Consider the following 19,663-nt stretch of genomic DNA (forward strand, 5'->3'; position numbering starts at 1 on the left):
AAAAGCACTATACACAATTTCAACATGGCAGTAGGCTGGACCTTAAGACCGTGTTTTGACACTAAAGTGTTGACTTAAAACTAAAACTGTGTCAATTATCCCATAAAGACACAGGGTGGCGCTGCAGGATAAGATTGTGATTAAAAAGCACTAAAATACCCGGAATCTCTGTTGCAGTACAGAACAAAAGACTCAGGCAAGAGATTTGCCAGAACTATGAACGTGTAGAGGGCTTTGGGCGAGAATATAATGAATTAATATGAGATTAAGAGCAACACTGTGAAGATTGCCTCAGAGAGGAAACCAGAATTCAGTGTTCCAAAGCATTTGGATTGGATGCAAGTATATCATGGAGAAGCTGGGGGGAGTTCACCTAAACAGGCAAGTAACGGCGTTTATTTTTATGATGATTTTGGTTCAGGTTTGCAGTGAGCCAACAGCTCAATACTCTGTCTTAGAGGAAACAGAAAGTGGCTCCTTTGTAGCCCATCTGGCCAAGGATCTGGGCCTGGGAGCTGGGGAGCTGGCTGCCAGGGCTGCACGGGTGGTGTCTGATGATTACAAGCAGAGACTGATGCTGGATCCTGAGACTGGAAATTTGCTTCTGAGGGAGAAAGTAGACCGGGAGGAGCTGTGTGGCTCTGTGGATCCCTGTGTACTACCTTTCCAGGTGACTCTTGAAAAGCCAGTGCAATATTTTCAAGGAGAACTATTGATCCAAGATATAAATGATTATGCTCCAGAGTTCCCAGATAGAGAATTGCTCTTGAAAATACCGGAAAACAGCCAGCCAGGCACAAGGTTTTCATTGAAATTGGCCCAGGATTTGGATGTGGGCAGCAATGGGATTCAACAATACACAGTCAACCCCAACTCTCATTTTTATGTCCTCACTCGAAATAATAGTGAAAGCAAGAAATACCCAGAGTTGGTGCAGGACAGAGCCCTGGACAGAGAGGAGCAGGCAGAGCTGAGCCTAACTCTCACAGCTCTCGATGGTGGGTCTCCACCTAGGTCAGGAACAGCCCTGGTTCGAATCCTGGTTATGGACATCAATGACAATGCTCCTGAGTTTGTGAACAGCCCCTATGAGGTGCAGGTCCTGGAGAGCAGTCCCCCAGACCACCCAGTCCTGACTGTCTTAGCACGGGATGCAGATGCTGGCAACTTTGGGAGAGTTTCTTATGGCTTCTTCCAAGCATCAGATGAAATTCAACAAACATTCTCAATAAACGAAACTACTGGAGACGTGCGATTGAAAAAGAAATTGGATTTTGAGAAAATTAAATCTTACCATGTGGAAGTCGAAGCCATAGATGGAGGGGGGCTTTCTGGAAAAGGCTCTGTAATGATAGAGGTGATGGATGTAAATGATAACTCTCCAGAACTGACTATATCTTCACTGACCAGCTCAGTGCCAGAAAACGCTCCTGAGATGATAATCAGCATCTTCAGAGTTGGAGACAGAGATTCTGGGGAGAATGGAAAGGTGGTTTGTTCTATTCCAGAGAACCTGCCATTCATTCTAAAATCCACTTTCAAGAATTTCTACTCTCTGGTGACAGAGAGCCCTCTGGACAGAGAGAGCAGAGCTAACTACAACATCACCATCACTGTCTCAGACCTGGGCACACCCAGGCTCACAACCCAGCACACCATAACAGTGCAGGTGTCTGACATCAACGACAACGCCCCCGCCTTCACCCAAACTTCCTATACCATGTTTGTCCAGGAGAACAACAGCCCCGCTCTGCACATAGGCACCATCAGTGCCACAGACTCAGACTCAGGCTCCAATGCCCACATCACCTACTCACTGCTGCCACCCCACGATCCACAGCTGGCCCTCACCTCTCTGGTTTCTATCAACGCAGACAATGGGCAGCTGTTCCTGCTCAGGGCGATAGACTATGAGGCTCTGAATGCCTTCGAGTTCGGTGTGACTGCCACAGACCGAGGTTCACCTGCGCTCAGCAGCCAGGCTCTGGTGCGCGTGGTCGTGCTGGATGACAATGACAATGCGCCCTTCGTGCTCTACCCACTTCAGAATTCCTCTGAGCCCTGCACTGAGCTGCTACCCAGAGTTGCGGAGACAGGCTATTTGGTCACCAAGGTGGTGGCAGTGGACCACGACTCTGGTCAAAATGCCTGGCTATCATTTCAGTTGCTCAAGGCTACGGAGCCCGGGCTGTTCAGTGTGTGGGCTCACAATGGTGAGGTGCGCACCACTAGGCTGCTGAGTGAGCGTGATGTGCCCAAGCACCGGCTGCTGCTTCTGGTCAAGGACAATGGGGATCCTCAGCGCTCTGTCACAGTCACACTGCAAGTGCTCCTTGTGGATGGCTTCTCTCAGCCCTACCTACCTCTGCCAGAGGTGGCACGGGATCCTGTGCAAGATGAGGATGTGCTTACACTATATCTGGTCATTGCCTTGGCAACTGTGTCTTCTCTCTTCCTCTTGTCTGTGCTGCTGTTTGTGGGGATAAGGTGGTGCAGGAGGGCCAGAGAGGTCTCTTTGGGTGGCTGCTCTATTCCTGATGGACACATTCCTGGCCACCTGGTGGATGTCAGTGGGACAGAGACTCTGTCCCAAAGCTACCAGTATGAGGTGTGTCTAAGAGGAGACTCTGGGACTGGTGAGTTCAAGTTCCTGAAACCCATGATACCTAATGCTGGAATAGAAATTATGGAAAGTTCCCACTGCAGGGATAGCTTTGTATTCAACTAAGTATTCTAAATGTTCTAATTAATCTTAAAAATACTAGCTTTTAAAAACAACTACCTTGTGTATATGTCTCCAACAGCTCTCATTTTTTCTATAAATAGCAAGCATGCTTAGGTTTTCATTATAACACATGTTCAGTATGAGTTTCCTACATATTCGATATCTTTGGTGACTAGTATCTTACAACTACAAATCATTCAAGTAGAATGGAATATCTTTAAATGACTTTAATGCTTATAAGAAAATTTGAATTTCTGTATAATTATGACACCTGTTTTAACTGTATCTTTTATCTTTAAGGCTAGAATGCTTAGAATTTTTTAGCCTAAGCATACTTACTTTTTTCTGAGCCATGCCATGATGCACTTCAATGGATCACTCAGTTGTGACACTTGTTATGAGCATCATAAACTTTAGTGTTTGTTTTACTGTGTTCCTGCAACTCTTTAAAAAAAATAGTAAGGCTAAAATTTTTCATTAAATTTATTTGAATGAAAATGAAAGCAATCATATTTTATAATTTGTCATCGTTTTTATAAAATAAAATATCAATCCCTTGCTAAGCATGATTATTTTCAAAAAGCAAAATCCAAATTCAATCATTCCTAAATAATGAAGCACCAGACTTACCCTTTCTTACCTCACATCTGGCAGAAATTACAGCATAAAGTTATGCTGCATTTTCCTGTAGCTTACCCTATCTTCCAACAGAAAAAAATGTCTGCATTCTGACAGTCTTGCTCAGATCATATTATTGTGACATAATAGTCTTGTGGTTTGCCATCTGGTAGCTATGAGTTCTTTTAAAAATCAACAATAGAATCCCCTTTACTATTTTCATTTATTCTTTGATGTTTAACATGACTTCAGTTATTTTCAACTTAAATTTTCAATCAAATAAATTTGCCTTTCTAGAAAATAAATATTGTTCTTCTCATGATTGAGCAGAACATTTACTGAATTATAATTGTTTTATGCTATTGTTGAGTAGAGCATTGTCCAGCTTCCATGTGTATATGGGTCTTTTGTTGTTGTTAAAGACCAGCCTTAGTCTATGGTGACCTGATAGGATGCATGGAAATATTTCAATCTTCTTATATTTGTTGAGGCCTGTTTTGTGACTGACTATATGGTCAATTTTGGAAAAGGTGCAATGAGGTGCTGAGAAGAAGTTGTGTTCTTTTGCTTTAAGATGAAATGTTCTGTAGATGTCTGTTAATTCAAATTGGTTCATAACCTCTGCTAGTTTCGCTGTGTCTCTGTTCAGTTTCTGCTTCCATGATCTGTCCATTGATGAGAGTGGGGTGTTGTAGTCTCCCACTATTATTGTGTGTGGTGCAACATATGTTTTGAGCTTTAGTAGGGTTTCTTTTATGAATATGGGTACTCTTGAATTTGGAGCATATATGTCTAAGATTGAGAATTTATCCTGATAAATTTTTGCTGTAATGAATAAAAAGTGTCCTTCCTTATCTTTTTGACAACTTTTGGTTGAAAATCTACCTTATTCGATATTAGAATGGATACTCCAGCTTGTTTCTTGGGGCCATTTCCTTCGAAGGTTTTTTTTCCCAGCCTTTTACTCTGCCTCAACTGAACATTAAGTAGTGTTTTTTGCTTATCAGGCCTGAAACTAACCTCAATTAAGCACAATGCCTGTTTGGATCAGAGTAACTTTGATTAGACATGGCTCTACCAGGCAAATCTCCAAAGGATTTCTCTAGAGAAAAAAATAATGGGAGCTTGTTCCTTGGTTAAGTTTTCACACAAACAGCCAATCTTCAGTAGATAGATTTGATATAAGTCCTACTACTCGGTAACAAGAATAAACCAAGAGGAAAAAATATAACACAATTGAATTAGAAGGATAAGATCTTAGGCTAAAAGATAATATTAAAATAAAGTTTAATAATTAGTTAAATTAATGAGTAGGGACATCAAGTTGGTTTAGTGGGATAAAGGGCTTGCTACCACCAAGCCCAAAAACTGAGTTTGTTCTCTGGAACCCAAAATGTGGAAGGAAAGAATTAGCATGTGAAATTGTCCTTTTGACTTGTGTACACACACACACACACACACACACACACACACACACACACACACACACACACATGATTCTAAAACTGGTAAACAACTGTTCAAGATGTTTTGAAAAATTCTATCTAGACAAATGGTGTGAGAATTTTTAGGCCTTTTTTTTTGAGACTCAGTTATGTCACATGATGTTTTTCTGGAAACTGTCTTCTGAGATGTTTTGTGGAGAGCAGATTCACAGTGTTTTTGTAAAAGCTGTGTGTTGAAAGTGAATGTGACATTTTGCTGGGGCCAACAGTTGAGAAGACACATGATATATGGAAAGTGTATAAACATAAATACAATCCAACAGTGAACAACACTCTTGCATTGTTTCACCTTGCCACTCTTTGCTGGTCATGGTTGGACTTTGCTGAGCCTAGTCTTTGCTGATGACATTGGACTGGTTTGCCTTGCTTTTGTCACTGATCTTCACTTGTCATGTTATCATAGAGAACAATATACCAAAAAACTTCTGGTGATATTCTTGTCAATGCTTATCAACATAGCCTTTCAATTTCTTCTGCATCAAGCCACTCCTGCTGAATCATGTTTGGTGTTTGCTGAGTAGACTGGACTGCTGACAATGAAGACTGAAATTTCCTCAAAGAATATTTCAAAGCAGGTCTACAATCCCTGTTTCCTATAAAACATTTTTCCCCCTACTTCTCGTGGTGGTAGGCTAGAGTGGAGGCTGAAGCATTAAAGAACCATAATTAAAGGAGTTTTTGAAAAAACTAAGCCTACGAAAATAAGTCAAAGACACCTTAGAAGAAAATAAGAAAGGTCAATATCAAAGTCAAATAGTGAAGTAAGACATCTTCTAGCCATCACATGAAATAATCAACTACTTTTAAAGAAACACCAGAGAAATGAAGTAACAACTTCTCAATATAAATCTTGAGACCAACAAGAAGTTTTGCCTGGTTTCAGAAAATGGCTGGTTCAGGCTCTGTAGCCCTCATTGCTCAGATTCTTAGCTAGTGTTACTCTCATAGATTCCTGGGAGTTTCCACTGTACTAGGTTTGTGTCTCACCTCTGAAATGCCAATGCCATTCCAGTTTTCTCTCCCAGAACTCTTCCCCCACCTTAGCCCCCTGTTCCTCTCCCTACCCACCTCTAGTCTACCTTCCATACCTCTCCTATTTCCTCTTCCTAGGGAGATTCATATACCCCCCCTTGAGCCTCTTTGGGTCTGTGGATTGTAGCATGGTTATACTTTACATTACATCTAATGTCCACTATAAGTGGGTGTGTACCATGTTTGTGTTTTTGGGTCTAGGTTTCCTCACTCAGGATATTTTTTTCTAGTTCTCATCCATTTGCCTACAAATTTTATATTATTTTTAACAGTAGTGTAATACTCCATTTTGTAAAAGTATCACATTTCTTTATCCATAGTTGAGGGACATCTAGGTTGTTTACATACTATAACAACTAAAGCTGCTATGAACATAGTTGAGCTAGTGTCCTTCTAGTATATTATCACATTTTAATCCACAACTGAAGTAGAAATTTCTGGTTTCTTTGGAGACTCCATTATGTCATGTGGTATTTTCCTGGAAACAACCTTATGAGATGTTTTTGCTAGAGCAGACACTAGAGGACACATGGAAAGGGTATAAATATAATCCAACAGTGTACCATGATGTATGGTATTTCTTGCCTTCCTTTGCTGGTTGCTTCACAGAGAGAACTGCATCAAAGCATATCTGGTTGTGTTGTAGTGGCTTCTTGACACTTCCTCAAACTGGGGCCAATTGGCAAAGCTTTAAAGTTTTCTCCAGAGCAAACTGCCATTCCTGATTCAAGAGTAGTATTTGGGAGTGGATTGAGCTACCACTGCTGATTTGTGTGAGCTGAACTGCTGATATCCTGGCAATCCAGATTGGATTCACTTCAAAGAACTGTTTCTAAACAGGTGTACACCCTCCTTTGACCTATTTAACCTTTCTTTCCACTACCTCTGGTGGGTGGTGGGCTAGAAGCATGTAAGTGCCCTTGTTAAAAGTAGATTGTAAAAACTCAAAGCCTACACACAATAATCCAATTCCTAGAAGTAAGTTCAAAATAAATACATAATGTTACTGAAAATGGTAAATGTTATAATAATCATAGCATTACTCTTTAACAAGGTTCTAATCTGAAAAATAACATAGTTCACAAACTGGAGTAGCCAGAATGAATCAAGTCATATTTCTACAGAGGAATAACAAAAAATATTGGTGAGAAAAGTAGTTAGAAAAACTTGTCACATATAACTTCGTAAATTCAATGTCTATTAACTAGCACAAGAGAGAAATAATCTATAAGCCCATTTCATAAAACTCCTAACAAAGACAAGTAACGTGTAATGGTAGCAGACAATGTGTTGCTTTTGTAGAGTTGATCGCCAAATAATATCCACAGAGAGCATAGTGGATTTGGTATATTTTAGGTTTCCTTTATGTTCTGCTTGTCCAAACATATTAACCATGGGCTATATTCCTGTTGTGTGATGTCTGAATATATCTCCTATATCACAAAAAATCTGTATACAATTCAATTATTTCTGGGTAAAATTAATAAGAAACATTCAGCTTAATAATTTATAAGCCCATTAAAAGGTTTTTTTATATTTTCAAAAGAATCTTGTTAGAATTAGTATACAATATTAACATATTATATTATAAAAATATTTTCACATAGTTTCTCTCAGCAGAGATATACTTAACACTACTGATATTTAGGAGGTGACATGAATAAACTACAGGTTACATCTATAACTCAAAACTATGGTAAGAATCCGTGATGACTAACCTGTATGCAATCATGAAAAAAGACACTTGGTGGCGCTGTGGACTAAGGAAGAAAATTGTGGGTTCTGCATACACCCTGAAAGACAGGAAAGCTGAAAAACAGAATGTTATCCGCTCCAAGAAGAAGATGAAGGAATTTGAGCGTGATTAAGGGGAGAAAAAAATGCGCAGGTAGTAAGGTATTAAAGATTAAATTCAAGGATATTTTACCAAACGATTTTTGTGGACTGAAACTGACTAGAAGAAGCAGTGCCCTCTGGACTAAAGCTGAACAATGGAGACCGCACCAGAGAAAAGGCAAGTCGTTTTCCTTACTATGTTATTGCTGTTGTGGCAGTCTGATGCTGAGACAATTAGATATTCTGTGCCAGAAGAAACAGAGAGTGGCTACTTGGTGGGTCATTTGGCAAAAGATCTAGGGCTCCGGGTTGGAGAACTGGCCATGAGGTTACCACGAATTCATTACAGAGGAAACAAAGAGCTCTTGCAGCTGGATTCAGAGACAGGGAATTTGCTCCTAAAGGAAAAACCAGACCGAGAGATGCTGTGCAGGGTGACAGAACCTTGTGTGCTGCAGTTCCAGATCATACTGGAAAATCCTGTGCAGTTCTTCCAAACAGAACTACAACTCACAGATATAAATGACCACTCTCCAGAGTTCCCTGAGAGAAAAATGTTCCTAAAACTCCCTGAGAGCGCCCAGCCAGGGACTGTGTTTCCTCTGAAGGCAGCTCAGGACTCTGACATAGGGAGCAACGCTGTTCAGAACTACACAGTCAGTCCGAACCTGCATTTCCATGTGGTTACTCACAGCCGCTCAGATGGCAGGAAATACCCAGATCTGGTGCTGGACAGAGCCCTGGACAGGGAGGAGCAGCCTGAGCTCACTTTAATCCTCACTGCTCTGGATGGAGGAGTTCCGCCCCGGTCAGGAACCACCACAGTTCACATTGAAGTTGTAGACATCAATGATAACGCTCCCCAGTTTATACAGTCACTCTATGAGGTGCAGATTCTCGAAAATAGCCCCATTGATGCCTTAGTTGTCACGGTCTCTGCCAAGGATTTAGATGCTGGGATATATGGAAATATAGCCTATTCTCTGTTTCAAGGTGGTGGAGTATCTCAACCATTTGTAATAGATGAAATCACAGGAGAAATCCGTCTTAAAGGAGCATTGGACTTTGAGGCAACTCCATATTATGACATGGAAATTGTAGCTACAGACCCAGGGGGGTTTTCAGGAAAATGCACTGTAGCTATACAGGTGGTGGATGTGAACGACAATGCCCCTAAACTCACCATATCTTCGCTCAATAGTTCCATCCCAGAAAATGCTCCTGAAGCTGTAGTTGCTGTTTTTAGTGTTTCTGACCCAGATTCTGGAGAAAATGGAAGGATGGTTTGTTCTATTCAGAATGAACTTCCATTTCTTTTGAAGCCCACATTTGAGAACTATTATACTTTAGTGACAGAGGGGCCACTTGATAGAGAGAGCAGAGCTGAGTACAACATCACCATCACTGTCTCTGATCTGGGAACTCCCAGGCTCACAACACAGCACACCTTATCAGTGCAGGTGTCTGACATCAACGACAACGCCCCCGCCTTCACCCAAACCTCCTACACCATATTTGTCCGAGAAAACAACAGCCCCGCCCTGCACATAGGCACCATCAGTGCCACAGACTCAGACTCAGGCTCCAATGCCCACATCACCTACTCGCTGCTGCCTCCCCAAGACCCGCAGCTGGCCCTCACCTCTCTGGTCTCCATCAATGAAGACAGTGGACAGCTGTTTGCGCTCAGGGCACTAGATTACGAGGCCCTGCAGGTCTTCGAGTTCCAGGTGGGCGCCACAGACCGAGGTTCGCCTGCTCTCAGCAGCCAGGCTTTGGTACGCGTGGTAGTGCTGGACGACAATGACAATGCGCCCTTCGTGCTCTACCCACTGCAGAATTCCTCTGCACCTTGCACAGAGCTGCTGCCCCGGGTGGCGGAGCCTGGGTACCTGGTCACCAAGGTGATAGCTGTGGACCGTGACTCTGGCCAGAATGCTTGGCTGTCATACCAATTGCTCAAGGCCACAGAGCCAGGGCTGTTCAGCGTGTGGGCTCACAATGGCGAGGTGCGCACCACCAGGCTCCTGAGCGAGCGCGATGCGCCCAAGCACAGACTGCTGCTGCTGGTCAAGGACAATGGGGATCCTCCGCGCTCTTCCACAGTCACACTGCACATACTAGTAGTGGATGGCTTTTCACAGCCCTTCCTGCCTCTCCCTGAAGTCGTTCGGGACCCAGTTCAGGAAAATGATGACACTCTCACGCTGTACCTGGTCATTGCCTTGGCATCTGTGTCTTCTCTCTTCCTCTTCTTTGTCCTGTTCTTCGTTGGGATAAGGCTGTGCAAGAGGACCAGGGCGCCTTCATTGGGTGTCTGCTCTGTGCCTGAGGGCCACTTTCCTGGCCACCTGGTGGATATTAGCGGAACTGGGACTCTTTCTCAGAGCTACCAGTATGAGGTGTGTCTGACTGGAGACTCTGGAACTGGTGAGTTTCAATTCTTTAAACCCATGATGTCCAACTTAAAGGTTCAGGCTCCTGAGAGAGAATTGAAATAAAGTGCCCCCTGTAGGGATAGCTTTGTATCCAGTTAACTGTTGTATTTGTTTTAGTAAATTTGTTTTTGGCAACTCTATTGTCATATGGTTCTCTTAAGAAATTGAATCACTTTAACTAAGCATTGGCACTGTAATCAAAGCATGCGCATGTCTTCCATTACAAAAATTTTTACTTCTTCCTCGATATCCACTGTACTTAGTAATTTTAATTTGAGTAGATATTAAGGACACAACTTCTGTTTTGCTTTAGCTCAAGTATTACACAATAAAGTTGTATGTCATCTGGTTTTGTTTCGCCTGGTTGTCAAGGTCTCACTATGTAGGGATGGCTATCCTGGAACTTACTATATAGACCAGGTTGGCCTCAAGCCTACATCCATCCATCTCTGTCTCTCACTTGCTAGCTACTTTACCTGGTTTACCACATAACTCCAATTTTTACTGGCCAAGGTGTTGGCATTTTACTTCTCTATTTAACTTTATTTTGTTACTCTTAGATATTTAATGTAGGATCTCTTACATACTAAACTCATATTCTGTGAGTGAGTATTAATCATAGCTGAAATCATTTTAGTTACTCTGTGTAGTGATAAGCATATTTGTCTTCTGAATTATAAATAATCTCTGTATTAAAATATTGAGATACTAGAGTTGTGACCGTTTTTATTCTTATGAGAACCACATATGCTAAAAAGTAAAGAGCATTATTTGCTCACCACACACCTATCATATTGTCCTATAAATATTAATTATAGCAGTTTTCTGTGTAAATATTAAAGAATCAAACTTCTATGCTAATAATTTATCATATCTGTCACTAAAAGAAACTGTTACGAGAGTAAGGCTATAATCAGTAGTAGACCATTCATATCTGTCAGGCCCTAGGTACATTTCCAAGTAACAAGGAAACAAGCAAACCAACAGCTAACCAAGTTCTGTTAAATCACTGCTTGACACAATCCTATTTTAAGACTAATCTGAATTACAGAAGTAACCATGGAAGTCCTCCAAAGAATCAAGACTTTAATGAACTAATTTTATTGAATAATTTCTTTTTACTCATTCTTTTTTTTTCTACAAATAAAAGTGTGAATGTGGCCTTAGTGGGTCTTGTGCTAATCTCAGTCTAATGTCAACTTGAGATCTAGAACCACTGGGCACACCTATAAAGCATCATCTTGCTTAGGTTAACTGAGATGGGAAGACCAACCATGGAAGATCATTATGGGTGGCACCATTCCCTGCGCTGGGATCCTGGACTAAATGAAGAGGAGAATATGGGCTGAGTATACATGAGCATTGCTCCCTTCTTCCTGCCTGAAGATGCAGTGTGACCAGTGGTTTCAAGCTCCTGTCTTTTACCCTCCTCATCATAGGGAAATCCTGAACTGGGATCTAAAGCAAACTTTTCCTTCCATAACTTGCTTTTGTTGTGGCATTTTATCATTGAAATGGGAAAAGTAACTGAGTCAGATTGCATAGTTGCATGGTGCCAGATATCACGACCAGAGAGTGGTGCATTCTAAGCATGCTGTTCACTGTGGCACTGTCTCTGGTTTATATTAATACATGTGTTTCCTTTGCTTTTCCTGCAGCTTCTCTTCACCTTTCAAAAGACCCAGGGAATTTCTGGAAATTTCAGCAGTCTATTTGATGCTGGGTACTAGTTCTCAGAGATTTTTCGCATCATGTTGTTTTGTAGATATGGAAAGCAAGACAGTTCCTTCGGTGATATTTGGCTAACTCCTAACTTATTATTTGGTGCAAATTTGAAGAATTACCAGTCAGTTGAGCTTTTCAATTGTGTCAACCATTGAAAAATATACAAAATTATTTGTTCTTAATGATTTTAATTATACTGAATTTAACTGAATTATAAATTATATTCAATGTGAATACAACTGCAGGAAAGTTTTGCTGAATGTTTTGCAGAATATGAGCAATTGAAGAAGTTAGTTTATAACCTATTATCTGAACTTATATATTTTACATTTTATGCATTCACTGCACAAACTAATGGGTTTCCTTGTAAGTTTTTTATGTATGCATAAAATGTATAAACATTGATTTTGTTTACCCTTTATTTGTTTTTTATATTTCAAGCATCACTCCTCTGGAGTTTAAATATTTGCATTTTTCCTGAAATAATGTTTTCCGCCTAAGAATATGATGAAATCTAAAAGGAAAATGTCTGACCAATTTTTATCCTTGATATGTAAGTTTTGGTTATTTGACTTCAAAATTGAAGAGAGGAAGATGGAAAACTGAAGAAAACAAAGGACTAACATTATCAATAAGACTTAAATATAACGAACAACTCTAATGACTTGCCCATTTTGTGACAAATACCTAGTCTGGTGTGGAGTCCAGCATTTAGAATGCCTGAAATAAAAACAAGCAAGCAAACAAGCTGTTGTAGGCCAACAGAGGCATTTGCCTCATAGGTAAACATCTCTAGGTTCAATCTCCCCAGCAATAGGGAGTAATATTCTCTCTCTTCCTTCATAATCAAAAGTTACAAAATATATATATTTTAAAGCATAAAATTAAATATTATGCATGTGTTTGGTAAAATTCCCTTTCAACTTAAATGGATTATCTGACAGTAGATAACAACCACAAAAATTGACTAAAGGTCATATGTTACCTCTTCAAAGTAACAGGAAGCTGATTATGTGAGAACTGAATCCTACAGATAGTTTGCTCAAAGAATGGTCAACAGGTGCGTGATACAGACAGTAATTCAGTAACTCTGGTAGAAGAAAAGACTCAAGCCAGGTCCCCTTGTCACTTATTAACTCAGTACCCAGGGGAGAAGACTAAAATGCAACTTGGAAACTCTCTGAAGGCAGAATGACATCCAGTACAAAGTAGAAAGAATAGAGGTTGAGAACTCTCTCCAGAACAACTTCAGAGAATTCATGTTTGCAACTTGAAACTTGTCATGGTCAGATGCTTGAAAGTGAACCCTCACACAGTTCAGCAACTGTTTGGACTAGAGTGACTCACAAGATAGTTCTCTATCAAGCTAAGAGCAAAGGGTGGTCTCCTGCTAGAAGAGGACAATAGTGTGATCATCTCAGATTCTACATAGCCAACAATCAGTAGATGCTCATCACAAAACAGGATAATATAAAGAAAACCAAGAAGAGAAAACATAACTTTCTGACCTAGAAGATCTATATGCTAAAGTCAACTAACAATGTCGATAAAATAAGAAAGGCAGTGTACTTGAAACAAGGAAAAAATTAAGCAAACAAATAAAAAGAGAATTTCATGCAAGAATTGAAATTTAAGACTAAAAGTCAGTTCCATAACCAAGAATATATCTTTATAAAACTATATAAATGGTAAACATCATAGAGATGAACAAATTCAGAATTAGTGGATGAGACGCTTGGTGATATGAGTTATCTAAAATAACTATGGAGGAAAGGGGCTTGAAGAGATGACTCAGAGCTTAAGATCAGTGGATCTTAGATGAGTTTTCAGCACCCACTGCCTCTCATATCATCACAACTGCCTTTTACTCTACCTCAGAGGAAGCCAATATCCTCTTTAAGGATAGTCACATCCTCAAGACATATCTTCACGTACACTCAAACACCAAAAGGAGACCAGGGTGATACAAATGAAGAAAAGAAGAAGTCAAAGTATCACTACTTGCAGATGATATGATAGTATACTTAAGCAACCCCAAAAACTTTACTAGAGAACTCCTACAGCTGGTAAATAACTTCAAGGTATAAAATTAACTTCAAAAATCGGTAGCATTTCTTTATACAAGTGATAAATGGGCTAAGAAAGAAATTTGGGAAACAACACCCTTTACAATAGCCACATTTTGGCGTAATTCTTGGCAAGCAAGTGAAAGATCTGTATGACAAAAACTTCAAATTCCTGAAGAAAGAAATAGAGAAAGACCTCAGAAGATGGAAAGATTTTCCACGCTCATGGATTGGCAGGATTAACATAGTGAAAATGGTCATCTTGCCAAAAAGCAATCTACAGATTCAATGAAATCCCCATCAAAATTCCAACACAATTCTTTACAGACATGAAAGGAGCAATTCTCAACTTTATATAGAAAAACAAAAATGCAAGATATCCAAACAAATCTCAACAATAAAAGATCCTCTGGGGAAATCACCATCCCTGACCTAGAGCTGTACTATAGAGAAATGGTGATAAAAAAAAAACTGCATGGTATTGGTAGAGAGATAGACAAGTATATCAATGGAATAGAATCAAAGACCCAGAAATAAATTCACACATCTATGGCCACTTGATCTTTGACAAAGAAGCCAAAAACCTACAGTGGAAAAAAAAAGCATCTTCAATAAATGGTGCTGGTCTAACTGGAGGTCTGTATGTAGAAGAATGAAAGAAGATCAATATTTATCACGTTGCTCAAAGCTCAAGGCCAGGTGGATCAAGGAACTCCACATAAAACCAGATACACTGAAGCTAATAGAAGAGAGTGGGGAAGAGCCTTGAACTCACTGGCACAAAATAAATAAAAAGAAATATTTTGAAAAACATAAAAAGGAGAGGGGAAATGGCTCACTCATTAAGATCACTTCCTGCTTTCCCAGAGGTCCCAGGTTTGTGTTTCAACAAAGCTATCTATAACTCTTGCTCCAGGGGAATATTTGGGCACATATATCTGAAAAAGAAATTATACCCAGAATACACAAGATACTTCTTCAAACCAGCAAGCAAACAAACAGAAGCCCCATAACAGAAATATAGATACAGATGATATGAACAAGCATCTAGATGACAGGAACCTGATGGCCAGTAAACACAAAAATGTACAAAACTTCATGAACGACAGATAAATGTTAATTAAATTTACCCTATGAAGTCACCACACACACACACACACACACACACACACACACACACACAAATGTTCTAAAAATTGAGATGACAACACCAAGTGCTAACAGAGATGTGGAGAAACTGGAACTGTCATTCTTCGATGGTCTTAGTACAACTACATATGGAGAATGTTGATTCTTTGAAGAACTAAAGTAACCAACCCATAACAGGGCAGGTTCTCTGGGAACTTGGCCTATTTTATAATTATAAAAGCTGAGCTAAATAACATCTAAAAATTCAATGAGTGACAATATCACTTTTTTTCTCCTTTCTGGATATATGGATATTTCAAAACTAGTATTTAAGAAGTGCAAAAAAAATAATTTTCTGTATGCTGTTTATGTTTACCTTCTTGAGCAAAATCAAATTATAAACCTATGAAAGAAAGTGGAGTAAAGTCCTCAGGAATCTTACCGAGGGATCTTGTTTTAAACTTTATTCATACACTCAAAACTTAATTCAACAAAATCATATCAGAACTTTGAGATGAAAAGAACTGAGATTACAATTTGGGTGTGTGTGTGTAAACTAAACCAATAAAGAAACAAATGAAGTTTTAAATTCGAATGAAAGGACAAAATGATGTGCCAAAGCAAATAAGGACACTTGGTGGCGCTGCAGGCTTAAGAGTGTCAGAAAGAGCTCTTCAGACGCCCGGAAGCCATCTCATTACGCCCAGAAAAAGAACTATGTCAGCTGCTTGAAGGAGAAGGTAGTTAGTTACGGTTTATAAAATTATTTGGGAGGAAAGCATCTTCTTAATCAGATTTAAATCAATCTCTTCATGGACTCTCACAAGTAGATTGTAACAAACCTGAAGAAGCAGTGCCCTCTGGACTGAATCTGAACAATGGAGACAGCACTAGCAAAAATGCCAGAGCAAAGGCAAGTGGTTTTTCTTACTATGTTGTTACTATTGTGGCAGTCTGACGCTGAGACAATTAGATATTCCATGCCAGAAGAAACAGAGAGTGGCTACTTGGTGGCTAACCTGGGGAAAGATCTGGGGCTCAAGGTGGGGAAACTGGCCACTAGAGGAGCTGAAATCCATTACAAAGGAAACAAGGAGCTTTTGCAGCTGGAAGCAGAGACAGGGAATTTGTTCTTAAAGGAAAAACTAGACCGAGAGGTGCTTTGTGGGGCGACAGAACCCTGTGTGCTGCACTTCCAAATCATATTGGAAAACCCTGTGCAGTTCTTCCAAACTGAACTGCAGCTCATAGATATAAATGACCACTCTCCAGAGTTCCCTGACACCGAAATGCTTCTAAAAATCCCTGAGAGCGCCCAGCCAGGGACTGTGTTTCCTCTGAAGGCAGCTCAGGACTCTGACATAGGGAGCAACGCTGTTCAGAACTACATAGTCAGTCCGAACCTGCATTTCCATGTTGTTACTCACAGCCGCTCAGATGGCAGGAAATACCCAGAGCTGGTGCTGGACAGAGCCCTGGACAGGGAGGAGCAGCCTGAGCTCACTTTAATCCTCACTGCTCTGGATGGTGGAGGCCCACCCCGGTCAGGAACCACCACAGTTCACGTTGAAGTTGTGGACATCAATGATAATGCTCCCCAGTTTATACAGCCGCTCTATGAGGTGCAGATTCTCGAAAATAGCCCCATTGATGCCTTAGTTGTAACGGTCTCTGCAACGGATTTAGATGCTGGGATATATGGCAATGTAGCCTATTCTCTGTTTCAAGGGGATGGAGTATCTCAACCATTTGCAATAGACAAAATCACAGGAGAAATCCGTCTGAGCAAAGAGCTGGATTTTGAAGTAATTAGCCATTATAACATAGAAATTGCAGCCACAGATGGAGGAGACCTTTCAGGAAAATGTACTGTGGCTATACAGGTGTTGGATGTGAATGACAACCCCCCAGAGTTGACGATCAGGAAGCTCACAGTCCCTGTCCCAGAAAATTCTGCAGAGACTGTGGTTGCTGTTTTCAGTGTTTCTGATTCTGATTCGGGGGACAATGGAAGGATGGTGTGTTCTATTCAGAACGATATCCCATTTCTCTTGAAACCCACATTTGAGAATTATTACACTTTAGTGACCGAGGGGCCACTCGATAGAGAGAGCAGAGCTGAGTACAACATCACCATCACTGTCTCAGACCTGGGCACACCCAGGCTGACAACCCAGCACACCATAACAGTGCAGGTGTCTGACATCAATGACAATGCCCCTGTATTCACCCAAACCTCCTACACCATTTTTGTCCGAGAAAACAACAGTCCCGCCTTGCACATAGGCACCATCAGCGCCACAGACTCAGACTCAGGTTCCAATGCCCACATCACATACTCACTGCTGCCGCCCCACGATCCACAGCTGGACCTCGCCTCACTAGTTTCTATCAATTCAGACAATGGGCAGCTGTTTGCTCTCAGGGCACTAGACTATGAGTCCCTGCAGACCTTTCAGTTCCGCGTGGGTGCCACGGACCGAGGCTCTTCCGCACTCAGCAGCCAGGCTGTTGTGCACGTGGTGGTACTGGACGACAATGACAATGTCCCCTTCATGCTCTACCCACTGCAGAACGCTTCTGCACCTTGCACAGAGCTGCTGCCCAGGGAGGCGGAGCCCGGGTACCTGGTCACCAAGGTGGTGGCTGTAGATAGCGACTCTGGCCAGAATGCTTGGCTGTCATTCCAGTTGCTCAAGGCCACGGAGCCCGGGCTCTTCACTGTGTGGGCGCACAATGGCGAGGTGCGCACCACCAGGATGCTAAGCGAACGCGATGTGCCCAAGCACATGCTGCTGCTGCTGGTCAAGGACAATGGGGATCCCCCGCGCTCTGCCAGTGTCACACTGCAAGTGCTGCTCGTGAATAGTTTCTCTCAGCCCTACCTGCCTCTTCCTGAGGTGGAGCACGACCCCGTCTACCATGATGAAGAGATGCTCACACTGTACCTGGTCATTGCCTTGGCCTCTGTGTCTTCTCTCTTCCTCTTCTCTGTCCTGCTCTTCGTTGGAATGAAGCTGTGCAAGAGGGCCAGGGAAGCTTCATTAGGCGTCTGCTCTGTGCCTCAGGGCCACTTTCCTGGCCACCTGGTGGATGTCAGCGGTATGGGAACTCTGTCCCAGAGCTACCAGTATGATGTGTGTCTATCAGGAGACTCTAGGAGTGGTGAGTTTAAATTTCTCAAACCTATGATTTCCAACCTAATGGCTCAGGACGCTGGGCGAGAACGGAAGGAAAGTTCCCTCTGCCGGGACAGCTTTGCATTCAGTTAACTGCTGTATTTGCTCCATTGATTTTTTTTTTTTTTTTTTTTGGCAAATTTATTGCAATATGGCGCTCCTAGGAAAGTGAATCGTTTTCTAAGTACTTACACTCTAATCAAAACATATGCATGTCCTACGTTATAAAAATGTTTTTTGTTTCATTCTTGGTATCCACTGTAATTACCTCTTCTGGAATAATGAATATTAAGAATTTTCAAAACACAATTTCTGTATATTACAACTTATGTTTTACTTCAGCTCAAGTATTACACAACAAAATGCATTTTACTTTACCTGGTTGTGGGTTTTTTTGTTTGTTTGATTGTTTGTTTGTTTGTTTGTTTGGTTGGTTGGTTGGTGTTTTGTTTTGCTTTGTTTTGCTTTGCTTTTAGAATGGGTCTTACTATATATCTTTGAACTCACTGTAAGACCAGGCTGGCCTCAGACTGATGCACATCCATCTGTCCAAGTCTCCCAAGTGCTGATACTTTGCTTTTTGGCACATAATTTTAACTTTCTATTGCTAAGTTGTTTGCATCTCTTTTATTTTATGTTATTGCTATTGTGTATTAAATATAAGAACTCCTAAATGCTAACCATATGTTCTATTAGTGAGCTGCACTGACAGTTGAAATTCCTTTTAGCTACTCTGAGTATATATAGACATATTTGTCTTCCGAACTATAAGCAATCACTGTATTAATACATTTGAGTCGTGAACTTTTTATCCTTATAAGAATCATATGTGCTAGGGGTTATCTACATGTTTTGCTCACCACATATCTAGAACATTGGTATATGAATTATATTAAAAATGTTTAAATCTCATTTGTAAACATCAAAGAGGTAATATTATATATAATTTGTCATGTCTGTCACTAAATAAAAGTGTTAAGTCTCTAAAAGCATAATCAGTGGTAGACCTTGCATATCTGTCAGGCCCTAGGTAAATTTAAGTAACAAAAAAGATAAAAGCAAACCAACAAATAACCAAATCCTATTAAATAATTGCTTGACACAATCTTGTTTAGAAAAATGTGAATAACATGAGGAACCACTGAAGTTCCTCCAAAGAATCAAAACTTTAATGATCTCATATTGTTGAAAAAGTATTTTTTGTTCATCCTTCTATTTCAGAAATAAAAGTGTAAATGAAGCTTTTGTGAGTCTTGTGCTAATCTCAGTTGTCAACTTGAGATATAGAACCTCTAACCACAACTATAAAGCATCATCTTGCTTAGGTTAATTGAGGTGGGAAGACCAGTCAAGGAAGACCACTGCGGGGAGCACCATTCCCTGTGCTGGGACCCTGGAATATATGAAGTGT

At 40.7% G+C, this 19,663-nt stretch overlaps 1 protein-coding gene across 4 annotated transcripts; it reads left to right on the plus strand.

Moving 5' to 3' along the window:
- Nucleotides 1–427: 427 nt before the first annotated feature.
- LOC308423130 (protocadherin beta-6-like) lies at nt 428–18,345 on the plus strand (the record flags this gene model as incomplete). 4 transcript variants are annotated; one of them, XM_080919771.1, is made up of 2 exons in its annotated part: nt 428–653; nt 16,250–18,345. In XM_080919771.1, the coding sequence occupies one exon, from the start codon at nt 16,363–16,365 to the stop codon at nt 18,343–18,345; it is 1,983 nt and encodes a 660-aa protein (XP_080775897.1). The 4 variants fall into 4 exon arrangements, with proteins under 4 accessions (XP_080775897.1, XP_080775899.1, XP_080775896.1 ...); XM_080919773.1 differs by having other exon boundaries at nt 464–616; nt 16,213–18,345; XM_080919770.1 differs by lacking the exon at nt 428–653 and adding an exon at nt 7,872–10,146 and having other exon boundaries at nt 18,224–18,345.
- Between the last annotated feature and the right edge of the window lie 1,318 nt (nt 18,346–19,663).

Source organism: Micromys minutus (assembly GCF_963924665.1).
Source record: "Micromys minutus genome assembly, chromosome: 8".
NCBI lineage: Eukaryota > Metazoa > Chordata > Mammalia > Rodentia > Muridae > Micromys > Micromys minutus.